The 12920-nt window shown below is 48.4% G+C and overlaps 2 protein-coding genes across 2 annotated transcripts in view; both read right to left on the bottom strand.

The window, feature by feature from the left end:
• Positions 1 to 339: 339 nt before the first annotated feature.
• Positions 340 to 2587, bottom strand: DBNDD2 (dysbindin domain containing 2). The gene is made up of 3 exons (XM_059897156.1): positions 2449 to 2587; positions 2120 to 2257; positions 340 to 1011 (listed from the first exon to the last, which is right to left on the bottom strand). Exons 1-3 carry the CDS (start codon positions 2585 to 2587, stop codon positions 806 to 808), a joined length of 483 nt encoding a protein of 160 aa, XP_059753139.1. The 3' UTR covers positions 340 to 805.
• SYS1 (SYS1 golgi trafficking protein) overlaps positions 2507 to 12920 on the bottom strand; it is a 33489-nt gene continuing 23075 nt past the window's right edge. The window contains exon 4 of the mRNA XM_059897159.1: positions 2507 to 2595. Within this exon, the coding sequence (XP_059753142.1) occupies positions 2589 to 2595 (7 nt within the window). The 3' untranslated portion in view covers positions 2507 to 2588. The remainder of the gene's footprint in view (positions 2596 to 12920) is intronic.

The raw sequence follows: 12920 nt of genomic DNA on the forward strand, positions 1-12920 counted from the left end.
ACCTGGCTAACTCCTACTCACCCTCTGCATCCCAGCTTAAAAATCAGCTCTTCAATGACCATCAAAGCTAGGTTAAGATGCCCATTTTCTGGTAACAGAACAGTTCCTCAGCATGCTACTTATTATGCTGTGAACTGTGGTGTTTACTTGACTTTCTCCTCCCTGAAGGCAGGCAGCCTGTCTTGTTCAAAACTGTATTCCAAATCTGCAGCTAATTCCAAATAACTACTTCTTGAATAAATGGAGTAAATGAGTCATGGGAATATGGTATTGGTTAGAGAGCTACAGAAATGTATTGGGTTTGATATCTGTACAATGTGAAAAGATGAAGTGGAATGGTTGGCATATTATTATCTGTTTATTATTCATACCGTGCCCTGTTCCAAAAAGGATGTAAGGAAGCAGGATGGCTGGAGTACCATCTCACCGGGAGTGTTAAGGAGTTCACGTCCATTTAGAGACACTGGTGTAGGAGACTCTATCAGGAGACTGCAGGATAGTTTGGAGGAGGGAAGAGTGCTAAGAAAAGCAGTGGCATCTTGTCCTATCTCATCTTCCACCTCCTCACTTGCAGGCCCTACCTCAGGAGTAAGCCAAAACCTGCCAGGGAGGTTGCAGCAGGGAAAGGTTAGCAGTAAAGCAGGAGCGGGTTAATTTCCAGAAAGGTACACCACCCACCATCCTTTCCTCCCTCTGGTGCCTACTGCAGGTAAAGAGTCTGGTCTTCTCCGAAGCGCTCTGGCTGGGCCTGGGGTCTCAAGTGGAGAATAGGCAGCTCAATCAGTCTGTAGGTGGGGGCCCACTGCTAGCTGCAGGCTCCAGGCTCTGCCCCGCCATCTCCCCCATCCTCCTCCTTGTCAGACTGTGCCAAGGGCGTGTCTGCTCCGCCGTCACTGACATCCGGGCTGTGCGGATTGGTGGAGGAGTCAGAGGACGAGGAGGAAGTGCGGGATGTGGTCCTGTCTGCCGTGGGCATTGGCAGGTTCGGCTCCTCGGGACGGTCGTCCACCCCTGCCCAGAGAGAAGAGCCCGTCAGCGCCACGAACAGGGCTTCAGAGGACTCTTAGAGGTGCTCTGGCCAGGAGACACTGAGGCCCAGAGGGGAGCAGGGACTTGACTAGTCACCCGGCCAGGCTCCTGACTCCCAGTTCCTTCCACTTCACTGCACCACATCTGGGCTCTAGAGTCAGGTCAATCAAGTCAAGAGTTCAAATTCTACCTACGTCACTTCCTTGCTACTGAGTAGCTTTGGGCAAGTCACTTTCCCTCTCAAGGACTCTGCCCCTCCTCTGTAAAAAAGGGACCCCGACATTCCAGAGGGTTTTGAGGATGAAATCTGTGAATGCTCATAAACTGTCTGGCACATAGACCACCAATAAATAGCAGTTTTAAGTAAGAGAATATCTATCTTATAGGTTAAGAATGTGGGCTTTGGAGTCAGATAGCTCTGGTTCGAATCCAGCTTTTCCACTTTCTGGCTATGTGGCAGCAATTTCTCTGAGTCTAATGTCCCTCTTTTATATATATATATATATTTTTTTTTTGGCCGCATGCCATGTGGGAACTTAGTTTCCTGACCAGGGATCGAACGCAAGCCCCTTGCATTGGAAGCTTGGAGTCTTGACCACTGGACCACCAGGGAAGTCCCTCTAATGTCCTTCTTTATAAGATGGGAATAATCCCACCTGCCCTAATAGGACATTGTAAGGACTGAGATAATATATGTAAAATACCTTAGCACCGTATTAGAAACCTAATAAAGTGCTAAATAAAGATTAATATTAAGATGACTAAAACTGCTTAAGTTGTCTAATATAAAAATTATAGTTTTATGTTATTTTAATTATGTTAATTAACTACATTAATTTCACAAATATAAAATTGACAAAGGCTAAGGGGGTTGGGCCTTCCTAGAGTTTTGGATTAGGAATCTGTAACCCAGCTTCCCTCAAGGTCAACTTCCCTAAAATCAGAACAGACAGCTATTTCATGGGTGGAAACGCCCACTCCCAGCCCCTACATGCATACTTCCCCAGTCCAGCCTTGCAACCTCACTTCAGAGCCCTGACATCCGGCTCTGGCTAACCGGTGCCCAAGTGCCCAAAGTAGAGGGGCATACCAGACGTCTGGGGGGTCGGTGGAGGATCTTCGCAAGGCAAGAACACGTCAGCTCCATCCTGATCCCCAAGGTCGATAAATTCCACTTGCTCAAGTGTGTCCACATTCACCTCCATGGATGAGATACTACCTATGGGGGCTGCAGATCAAGAAGGGGGCAAGTCAGGAGGAGCCAGGCCAGAGCTGATAGGATGGTCAGAGACATATGTCAGGTCTGGAGATAGACGTTTAGAGGGCCAAGAAAACCAGGGGGGAGGTACCAAGATTCAGGACCTATAGGACTTCCTCCCTGCCCCACCCTAGTCCCTCTCCCCAGGACTCAGAACTTACGTCTGTGCGACTCGAGATGCAGGTGGGACAGGGGGAAGACAAACTCTGTCTCAGGCTGTAAAATGTCCTCAAAGAATTTCTGCCGCTCCCGAAGGCGGAGCTGCTGGCGCTCCAGGGCTGCCCGCGGATTTGGGTCCATGTCAGCTCCTGGAAGAGCAAGTACAGCTATGAAGTTGAGAGGGGATTCCGTGGGGGCCTGGGCTTGGGGAGCCCCCCTGCAGCCAGCATCCCAGCACTGGGGCCTCTGGACTTGACTACCTCCTCCCCTTTCCTAAAACAAAGTCCATTACCACAAACTTCAAGTCTCACGCAGAGGCGGGGCTGACCCTAGCTCCACAAAGGGGATGCCAGTTCCAGGCACAGCAAAAGAGGCTCCTCTGTATTCAGGGAACACAGTCAATGGCCAAGTCTCAGTATCATGCCCTTCGGAGAGGGGTTGGAAGGGCTGGTTCAGCTCAAATGGGGGAGGCACTTTTTCCACTTAATGGACCCAGCCTCTCCTCAGAAGGCTGGGGAAGAGGACAGAGAGGAAGGTCCCTTCCTCCAGGCTGCAGCTCTGGTTCCTGGCCATTCTTCAAAACCCAGACGAAAGCTAAAGTACCCCCTCCCCTACTCTCCCTCTCTACACACACACACACGCGCACACACACACCCCACCACCACCACCACCAGCATCCCCTCCAAACCCTGCTCTTTAGTCACAGACTTGACTTCTAGACTTGGCTCTGTCCCTAAGGAAGTCATCTTTCCAGCCTCAGTCTCCGCATCTGAAAATGGCATCATCCTCCTACCTGCCTCCAGCACAAGACACAGCCGGTGAAGGTGCTCTGGAAAACGGAAAGCTCTGGTCCCCGTGCTATTTAGAGGACATCATCTCTTCTCTGCCCCCCACAGCTCTTTACTTGAGCTCCTCTCCTCTGACACTTCTCACTGTCTGATCTCCCCACTAGGCATCGAGTAGCAATCAGAAGGGTGCAATTCAGACCAGGCCTTCTGGCCCCCAGTGCTGAGAGCTTTCCAGAACACCATTCACTCGGATTCGCTCCATTCCCTTCCTGAGCCCATCACCCGAGGCAAGGGAGTATCAAGCTTGAGGACCAGATCGTCATCCTCCGCCTACTGCCTTCCCCCCCTCATCTGGACTCGGCATATCCGAGACCCTGGCCAGCTGCACCGGCGCTGGGGTGGGCCGCGAGAGACCCAAACCCAAGTGGGCCAGGCAGGGCCAAGGAAGTGTGGGGAGACCATGTGGCCGGGGCTGGCAGCGGAGGAGGGAGGCGCTGACGCCGATTCCTGGGAAAGGCTCTTAGCGCTGCCGCCCAGGTCACAATACTAAAAATACCCAGGGCCTCTGGGGCTGTCTGCGGGCGGGGAAGGGCGACAAAGAGGGTCGGGGTCGGGGAGCTGGAGGGGACCACGGGAGCCGGGACGCCCCCTCTCTTTCCCCCTCACCCCATCAACCTCAGGAAAGTGGAGGGGCTGCCCCCTGGGGAGGTGCGGAGCTAAGCGCCGGGGAGAGGAAGGGGGTTGTTTACATAACTGAAGGTGCAGGGGAGAGGGGTGGAGAGAGCTGAAGAGATTTGGGGGGTCGGAGGCGGCCAGGGGCCCGGCCAGGGGAATGGAGCGCTCCCTCTTCGTCCTGCCCCACCCGCACCGGAGTCAGCGAGAGCGAAAGAATTCCCTAAAAGGGGACACGCCGCGACCGCGGGGGAAGGGGGGTAAGGCGGAGGGGTCCCCCGGCCGTTCCGCTCGCGCTCCGGTCCCCCCGGCCTCCCGCTGCACCTGCGCCCGCCCGGCGGAGCCCCTACCTGCCGCGCCCAGAGCCCCCGCTGACTCAGGCTGTCCGCTCCGGCGCGACGGCGGCGGGGGCGTGGTAGCGGGCCGCGCCGGCCGGGGTGGGGCTGCGCCTCCGGGTCTCCCCCGGGACCAACGGGCCTTGGGAGCCGGGAACGAGGAAGAGGCGGGAGGCGGAAGTGGGGGAGGGGCGGCGGCGGGCACACACGCTTCTGCCGGTCGCCCGGCGGCCGCAAGGAGCCCCTGCGGGCGCGATCGTTCGTAGTTCCAGGGCGGGCAAAAAGTTCCCGGCTCGCATCCCTCCTCCCCGCGACCCGTCGGGCCCCTCGGCGCTCCGCCCGGCTCCGCGCGCTCCCATACACTTGCTGCGCCCCGCCCGCCCGCGCGGACCCGCAGCGGGGATACGCGGGCTCTCGGCCCCTGCGCCCGGCTGCTCCCCGACTCCCGGGCAACCCCGACGCAAGCTCCACGCGCCGGCACCCGGACTACCCAGCACCCTCGGCCACGCTCGGCACACTTAGGCGCGCACCTCTCGAAAAGGCGTATGCAGGGTCAGAGGGGCTGGGGACTCGCTGCCGCCCATCAGGGCAGGTGCACTGCGGCGGAGGCCCCCTGACCCTGGGACTCACCCCGCAGCCCCCGGTTCCCGGCTCCGGGATGGACAGGGCCGCCGTCCAGCCTTCCAGCGCACTGGGCGGGGTGGGCGCGGGGACGGGGCGGGTTGGGGGGTGGACGCCGGCGGGGAGCCAACTCCTCCGGGGTGCCAAGAGGGGCGCTGCGCGTCCCGGCTGGCGGGGGTGGAGGAGCGAAGCGGAAACTGTGGACCCAGAGGGGAAACGCTTGCCCCTCTCGCAGTGGCTCCTGGCTCAGACCAGGGCCAGAAGTCTCCTGGACCGAGGCTCTGTGCTCATTCTCCTCCTCCTCCCTTCCACCCTGTGCCCGTATGTAGCTCCAGAAACCGCGGGGTTGCGGGGGGTTGGGGGGCGTCTGTCGGAGATGCTTCTGCCGTGGGGTCACTCGATCGTTCATTCAACAAACATCCGCGAGCAAGCCGGAAACTAGGAGTCATCCTTGGCATCTCCCTGTCCTTCGCTGCCCACATTAAAACACATCTCCATTAACTGTCGATTCTCTTTCCTAAATATCTTTCCAATCCACCGTTCCTCTCCGTTTCCACCACCATCTCTCCCTTGGCTCCTACGGAAACCTTCTCTCTGGTTTTCTTGTACTCTGGTCCTGCTGCGCTCCATCCCCACAGCAGTTAGTCGTCACTGTAGACTCGAGAGTGCTAACCACGGAACCCCACATCAGTCATTTCAAAACCGCAGGTCCGATGTGCCACCCCTGCTTAAATCCCTCCTTTGTTAGAATGAAATCCGGGTGCTGATATCTGAGCTGAGTCTTAAAGAAATGGGTTCAACAAGCAGAGAAGAGGGGGAAGGGCATGTACAGAGGGACAGAGGTGTGAAAAGTCCGGACATATTCAGGCTTCCCTGTCAGGGGACCAGCACTCAGTACAAATACCTAAAGCTCTGCCTCGTCTATTGTTACTGAGATCCCTAAACAATCCTGTGAGATAAGTACAGCAAGCAGCTTTCCCATTATTTTACAAGCAAGGAAACCAGTTTGTGGGAGGCAAAAAGTGCAGTGGTTAGGAGCACAGACCTGGGAGTCAGGCCCTCTTGGGTGGTAAACCTAGCTCTGGTGTCTAGCCAGCTGTGTAAACAATTTCTCTGATCCTTGATTTCTTTGCCTATTAGGTAGGAATAATTAATCCCCTCCTCCTATGAGATAATTCATATAAAATGCTTAGTACAGGACTTGGGCACTCTGGAGATGCTCAATAAACAATAAACACTAGTTGTTTTGACTGTAATCGGTTCTGAGAAAGGGAGGAAACTGCTTTCTTCCACGAATTTCTGAAATTATAGAAAGTAGGCTCTAACCTTCTACAGAGCTTATTATGTGCCTGTCACTGTTCTAAGTGCTTTGCATGTATTAACTCTTTTAATCCTCTTAATAATCCTGTGAGGTAAATACTATTTTTACTTCCATTTTACAGATACAGAAACTGAGATATAGAGTGGTGAAGGAACTTGTCCAAGGCCTTACAGCAACTAAGTGATGGAGCAGAAATTCAAACCCAAGTAGGCTGCTTCCAGAGACTGTGCTTATAACCATGGCTCCCAGCCTGCTCTGCTTTTATCCCGTTGCAGTTTTCATCTTCCGAGAAATGTTTTGGTCAGTCTGATTCTTATTCCTCATTAATGGATGGAGTAGATACTTGGTCCCGTTTTCTAGCACAGAGGAATGAGGCCAAGTCAAAAGTACAGTGGATGAGAGCTCAGCTCCCAAAGTCACCTCCCCCCTTTTCAGGCGTATCCCTGGGAACAGGACTGCATGGATTATTTTGAGCCGTCCCCAAGATGGTGACAGATCAGGAACCTCTCTGTCCCTTTGCCAGATATTTGCCACATACAAGGGTGGAAGGGGAAAAAGCATCCAAGTTAGAAATAATTCACAGGGCTAAGCTGGAAGGGTATCAGCCAAGAGAAAGGCCCAGGCAGCAGACCCAAGGGTGGATGGCAAAAGGAGTTGAAAGGATCGGTGAAAAAGTAGATGGCTTAGACTTCTGCGTTCCATCTAGGATGCCAAAAGCTGGGAAGAGCATCATTACCACCCTAATAACAATTTTTTTAAACTGTTAGGTAATTATAAAATTATTACTTTTGTCAAACCCATCAGCGAGCTAAGGCTGCAGAGCAACTAATTAACCTGAATTCCAAAGAAGGACAGGCACCTCCAAGAAGAAATAGGATGTAGGCACTGGCACACCTCTTAAGTAGGAGGAAGGCAAGGTTTCCATGCAAACAGGTAAGAAGAGTTCAGCTACACTTTTTATTGCTAAAGGCCAGGTGTGGCTAGCATGAGAGTATAGAATCCTTGGGAGTCACAGACACTAAAAGTAATCATAGAAAGAACAGAACCAAACTTTGTTCAACTCCTGACAAGATTGGCTCAATTCTCAACACTAATGGCCTAAGAAAAGAAGAGATATGACAATTTCCAGGCAAAAATCATTTTGACCTCAGCCTCTACTGTTCTACACATTATGTCCAGGAATCAAAAATTACAACACACACATCAAAAGCAGTTTAAGAAAAACAAAAAACCCTATTGTCAAGAGACAAAGCAATCAACAGAACCAGATAAACTCTCTGGAGTTATCTGCCAGAAAATTTAAAGCAACTATAACAATATGTGAAAGGCTCTGTTGGAAAATATGGACAACATGCATAAACAGAAGGGGAGTTTTAGCAGAGAGATGGGGACTATAAAAAGGAGTCATATGGAAAATGCTAGAAATTTTAAAAACCTGTAACAGAGATGAAGAATGCCTTTGACAGCCTCATCAGTAAACTCAACACAGCTGAGGAAAGAATCAGTGAACTTGAAGATAGGTCAACAGAGACTACCCAAACTGAAACAGAAAGAGAAAAAAAAGAGTGAAACAAAACAGAACAAAACACCCAGAAGATCCAAAGCTATCATGTGCATAATTTGAATCCCAGAAAGAGAAAGAGATAGAGATAGAAACACACACACACACACACATTTGTAGAAATAATGGTCAACAATTTTCCAAAAATAATGAAAGAACCACAGAGCCAAGAAAATCACAGAATCAAAAAAAAAAAACATTAAATACCAACAAACACACACACACACACAAAATATGATCTATCATATTCAAACTGTTGAAAACCCAAGATAAAGAGAAAATCTTGACGGCATCAAGAGGAAAACGACACAGTACCTACAGAGGAACAAAGATAAGAATTACAGTGGGCTTCCCTGGTGGCGCAGTGGTTGAGAATCTGCCTGCCAATGCAGGGGACACGGGTTCGAGCCCTGGTCCGGGAAGATCCCACATGCCGCAGAGCAACTAGGCCCGTGAGCCACAACTACTGAGCCTGCACGTCTGGAGCCTGTGCTCCACAACAAGAGAAGCCACCGCAATGAGAAGCCTGTGCACCACAACAAAGAGTGGCCCCCACTCGCTGCAACTAGAGAAAGCCCGCACGCAGCAACGAAGACCCAACACAGACAAAAATAAAATAAATTTTAAAAATAAATAAATTTATTTAAAAAAAAGATAATTGTCTAAAGCAAAAGAGTAGCAATACATGGTGGGTGTAGAGCATATATTAAAGTAAAATGTATGACAATCACAGTAGTAAAAATGATGGGAATTAGAAACACACTGTGAAAGAGTCCTTCTGCTATATAAGAAGTGGTATAATATTATTTGAAGATTGACTATGACTAATTGAAGATATATATTGTAAATGCAAGGGAAACCACTAAAAAAATGTTTAAAGAGGTATAAATAACAAGCCAATAGTGGAGACAAAATAGAGTCATAAAAGTATTGGGAAGCATCGTCCCTGGGCCTCTTTGTGTTCAACATATCAAGATTGCAAGGATCTGACTTCTCTTTCACCTGGGCCCTTGCTCAGGATTAATACAGCTGGCAGCTCTGAGAAATAAAACCAGGTCTTTCTCAGACAAAGGCAGGCTTGCTGACTGCTTGCTATAAAAGTGCTGGGCCTGGGTTCCTCAGCCATGATGCAAAGCCACTGTGTGTGTACCATGCATCTGGGACCACTGTATCACTTGTTGAACTTCAGGCTGAAGGAATCAACACAAAACTATGCTGATGTTCATGTTGTTTGATGTTCTATGAGTAATAAACTGTCTTGATTGGATGCAGTAAGTCTTATTGTCTCCTTTTGGTACCCATGAGGTTTTTCTCTGACAAAACATAATCAATTAATCCAAAGTAAGGGGGGAAAAGAGGAAAAACAAAAAAAAAGCACAGATGAAAAAATAGAAAACAAATAGTGCGATGGAAGATTTTCATCCAATTGTGTGAATGAATAGCAACCAATTAAAAGACAGGTTAGTAGACTGGGGAAAAAAAAGCAAGAGGCAATAATATGCTGTCTACAAGAAACCCAGTTTAACTATAAGGAAATATATGAGTCAAAAGTAAATGGATGGAATAAGATATACCATGCAAACACTAATCAAAGTAAATTGGAGTAGTGATATTAATATCAGAAAAAGTAGACTTCGAAAGAAGGACTATTACCAGGGATGAAGAGGGACATTACATAACGATAAAAGGTTGTTCATTTCACCAAGAAGACTTAACAATCATAAATGTGTATGTGTACATCTATTAACAGAGCTTCAAAAACACAAGATAAAAATAGACCTAAAATAAGAAAGAGAAAAATCCATAATACAGTTAGAGGATTCAGCACTTCTCTCTCAGTAATCAATAAAACAAGTAGAAAATAAAACTAAGGATACAGAAAACCTGAACACTACCAACTAGCTTGTTCTGATTGACATTTTTATAGCACTTTACCAGCAGACTAAACATTCTTTTCAACTGCACATAAAACATTCACCAAGATACATCTTCTGGGCCATGAAACAAACCTCAACAAATTTAAAAGAATTTAAATCATACAAAATATGTTTTATGACTATAAAAGAATGAAAATATAAATAAAAACAGAAAGAGATCTGGAAAACACCCCAATACTTGGAAATAAAACACAACACTTCCAAATAACCCATGAGTCAAAGATGAAGTCCAAAAGGAAATTAGAGAAATATCTTGATTGAATAAAATTGAAATGAGGCAACCAGCCACCAAAAAAGCTCCCAATGTTCCTTGCCTTCTGTTTATTCATACTTTTGCGTCGTCCTCTTCTGCACTGTATCAAGGTTACTTTATGTGGTCAATAAGGCATGGCAGATGATGGTACATCACGTCCAAAATTAGGATTAAAAAAATTGGAAAACCCAGCGCTTCCATCTTGGGTGTGTGTTCTCTCTATTGCTTGGATCACTCACTCTGGGGGAAGCAGGCTATTATGTTGTCTGCAGCCCTACAGAGAGGCCCATGTACCAAGGAACTGAAAGTTCCAGCCAACAGCCAGTGAAGATCAGAGGCCAGCCAGCAACCCCATGAGTGATCATGGAAACAGATTCACTGGCCCCAGTAGAGCCTTTGGAATGACTGCAGCCCAGGCCAGCAGCTTGACTGCAACCTCGGGAGAGACTGCGGCAGAACCATCCAGCTACAGCAGTCCTGGATTCCTGATGCTCAAAACCTTTGAGTTGATAATACTTCTTTTTTTTAAACTGCTAAATTTGGGGATGATTTGCTACGCAGCAATAGATAACACATAGGGATTTTGGTATGGAACAGGGTGCCACTATCACAGCACTCTGAAATATGGGACTGGCAGTGGACTGGCCATAGACTTGGGAAGAGTGTACTCAAAGCCCAAAATGCCTTGAAAAAGCTCTTAATAGAAGCCTCGTGCCTTTGATAAGATTGCAGCCAGGGTATACAGGAAAGTCAGGTAAACACTACTGGGAACTGGGGAAAGAGGAATTCCTGTTATGCTGTGGCAGTTTAGCAACCCTGTTGCCTGTGGTAAAGTGGAAAGCAGAAAACGTGCCCAATGAGTTGGGATCTGGCTAAGGATATTTCCAAATCAAGTGTTGAAGGGGCCACCTGGTGTCTTCTTGCTCCTTATAGTAAAACGCAAGAGGGGAGAGAGAAACTAAAGCAGTACTAAAGCAGTAGTTCTCAAATGAGAGTGATGGCGCCTGGGGCGGGGAGGCGGGGAGGGGAGGAGCGCGGGTGTGTGTGTGTGTGTGTGTGTGTGTGTAGGGACATTTGGCAATGTCTGGAGACATTTCTGGTTGTCAAAACTGGAGAGGGGACTTCCCTGGCCGGCCCAGTGGTTAAGACTCCGTGGTTCCAATTCAGGGTTAGATCCCTGGTCAGGGAACTAAGATCCCACATGCTGCATGGCAAGGCCAAAAAAAAAAAAAAATCTGGAGAGGTTGCTACTGGCATCTAATTAGTAGAGGCCAGGGATGCTGCTAAACATTTTATAATGCGCAAGACAAAACCCTCTTACCACCCACCACCTCCCTCTCCACGAAAAAGAATTATCCTGCCTGAAATGTCAGTAGTGCTGAGGTTGAGAAATCCTGAACTAAGAGGAAGGACTGTTAACTATGAAGGAGCCAGGACTTCACGGTAGAAAATTCTCACTCTCTCTAAATGGCAAATGATAGTAAAGTTAAAAAAATGGTTTCCTAAATTGAAAAAAGAGGGGATATATGTATATGTAGAGCTGATTCGTTTTGCTGTACAGTAGAAACTAACACAACATTGTAAAGCAACTCTACTCCAATAAAAATTAATTAAAAAAAAAAAAGGTTTCCTAGCAAAGCTCAAATCCAGAGCATTACCAGAAGAACATGGTCCGAGAATGTGACTATCAAATCTTTTGTTTGCATCTCAGGAAGATTCAAGACAATGCATTAGAGTAGTCTTCAGTCAGATAAAAGACCTCTAAAGAAATGATGGGTGTGCCTCACAGATCCTTTGAATCAAGCAAGAAGGATTCTAGAAAGCTTAAGGGTGTTGCCCCTTAGCCAATTCAGCAGAAGCCTAATAGAGAAAAGGGCTTATCTCAGAGAAATTTGGGGCATGGCTTTTGTCTAATAGTGTGGATCTGAATAAGATTCAGAGTGACCCACAAGTTCTTAAAAGGATTCTATATCCAGAAACATCTCCACTTGGACTTAGAGGGATAAAGAGTGTATAACATGAAAAAAAGATTTTTAGTTCTGAACAAGATGGAGTAGATGCCTTCCTCTCTTTCCCTCCCACTAAGTGCAGCTTAACATGCTGGGCATTATATATATATATATAAAACAAACGTAAACATAGTTGGCAGACCAGCTAGGAACCCGAGAACACAAATGACACAGCAGTGAGTCCCTGGGTTTTCTTTTTGCTAGGGGTCTGGAGAAGCCAAACAGGCACAGACAAAAATCCCCCCCATGAAAAGCCTGTTCTCTCTTGTCAAAGGACTGGGAAAGAGGCACCCTAGCAAGACAGAAATCTTTTGACATGAAGTGCCCCCTCCAGCAAAATACTAGAGGAAAAACCTCACTCCCAGTCTTTGTCTCGTGGTAACAAGGCACCTCTCCCTCTCACCTCCAGATGGCGTTATGTGAGAGGAGGCGGAATGGGGAGCCTGGGCTTCATCACTGCCCAGCAGTAACAAGTACCCCTCCCCACAGTTTCCATGATGTCAGTGGAGGCCATGTGGGGAGGCAGGCTGCCCTCCCCACCCAACAGTAAGGAGGCACCGCTCCCTCCCCTCAATGTAAAGGTGGCCAAGTGTGGAGCCTGGAGGCCCACCTCCGCCCAGCAGTAATGAGGCAACCAACCTTCCAACCCTCCCCTCCCCCTACAGGGTGGTGCCAGTGGGGGCCATGTGGGCAGCCTGGACTTTCTGCACGCCCACCTGGTGGTAAAGAGTTGGTGCCCCTATCTCACTGGCCCAGGACAGTAGAGGCCTACCAATACAGAAGAGTTAAATGAGATCCAGAGTCTCACCACATAATTTCTGAAATATCCAGGTCATAAATGAAAATAATTCACCATACCAAGAACCAGGAAAATCTGAACTTGGACAAGTAAAGACAATCAACAGATGCTAGTGGATCACAGTGCTGTTGGAATTACCTGACAGGGATTTAAAAACAGTCATTATAAAAATGCTTCA

This window comes from Balaenoptera ricei, chromosome 15, assembly GCF_028023285.1.
Source record: "Balaenoptera ricei isolate mBalRic1 chromosome 15, mBalRic1.hap2, whole genome shotgun sequence".
NCBI classification, from domain to species: domain Eukaryota; kingdom Metazoa; phylum Chordata; class Mammalia; order Artiodactyla; family Balaenopteridae; genus Balaenoptera; species Balaenoptera ricei.

Excerpts from the sequence above, each read along its gene's own strand:
- DBNDD2 (XM_059897156.1), bottom strand. The coding sequence starts at position 2,587 with ATGGACCCAAATCCGCGGGCAGCCCTGGAGCGCCAGCAGCTCCGCCTT. Across the intron at positions 2,258-2,448 it reads GCATCTCGAGTCGCACAGAC|CCCCCATAGGTAGTATCTCA; the intron begins GTAAGTTCTGAG and ends CTTGATCTGCAG. Across the intron at positions 1,012-2,119 it reads ACCGACCCCCCAGACGTCTG|GGGTGGACGACCGTCCCGAG; the intron begins GTATGCCCCTCT and ends CTCTCTGGGCAG.